Source organism: Gigantopelta aegis, chromosome 11 (assembly GCF_016097555.1).
Source record: "Gigantopelta aegis isolate Gae_Host chromosome 11, Gae_host_genome, whole genome shotgun sequence".
NCBI lineage: Eukaryota > Metazoa > Mollusca > Gastropoda > Neomphalida > Peltospiridae > Gigantopelta > Gigantopelta aegis.
In genome coordinates, this window is record NC_054709.1 from 35,065,527 (window position 1) to 35,066,240 (window position 714).

Here is a 714-nt window from a genome sequence, read left to right on the forward strand (position 1 = left end):
AGGCTTAAATTACATAGTTATTTTATGGTGCAGATATTTGGCTTCGTGGACTAAAGCATTGTACTTGTTTACAACGGATACGTTCAGTCAGTAGTGGGTTCGAATGATTGACCTGAATTCACAAAAAGTTCAAATTGCATTGTTTCGCAGGTGCTGATTCTTAAAAATAATCAACATCTAGAACAATAGTGTGACGTCACAGGTATGGATTAAGCAACATTTGCATACAGAATATGTTTTTTATAACACGATTCAAATCTACCAGCGATAATTCATTCGTTCATTCATTCATTCATCCGTTCATATTAATTAATTCATTCATTCATTCATTCATTCATTCATTCATATTCATTAATTGTTTTACTTTTCAGGCATGTGTGCAGTTATTCCCTCGTGGATTTACACCGTCAAAGTAAAGCCGGAATTTGCCGAAGATAAATTTGATTCGTTTTCGGACGGAATTCACCGAGTCAGCACGAACACTGTCGTCAGATTCAGAGTAAGGAGACTTGGTCACTTAAAATGAACAAACAACAAACAACAAAGACAAAATAAAATCAACGATTTATTTACAAATGCTACAAATATGGAATATTACGAAAGCATATTTTAATGTCGATCCTTAATCGCACGACTAAAGCTCTTCTTTATTACACGGTCATCAAAAACCAGAAGTTTCTCTCTCTCTCTCTCTCTCTCTCTCTCTCTCTCTCT

General features: G+C 34.9%; 1 protein-coding gene across 1 annotated transcript in view; it reads left to right on the plus strand.

The window, feature by feature from the left end:
* The first annotated feature begins 271 nt into the window (after positions 1–271).
* Positions 272–714, plus strand: part of LOC121385576 (SPRY domain-containing SOCS box protein 1-like) — a 4,673-nt gene continuing 4,230 nt past the window's right edge. The window contains exon 1 of the mRNA XM_041516310.1: positions 272–499. Coding sequence (XP_041372244.1) covers positions 374–499 — 126 coding nt within the window. The 5' untranslated portion in view covers positions 272–373. The remainder of the gene's footprint in view (positions 500–714) is intronic.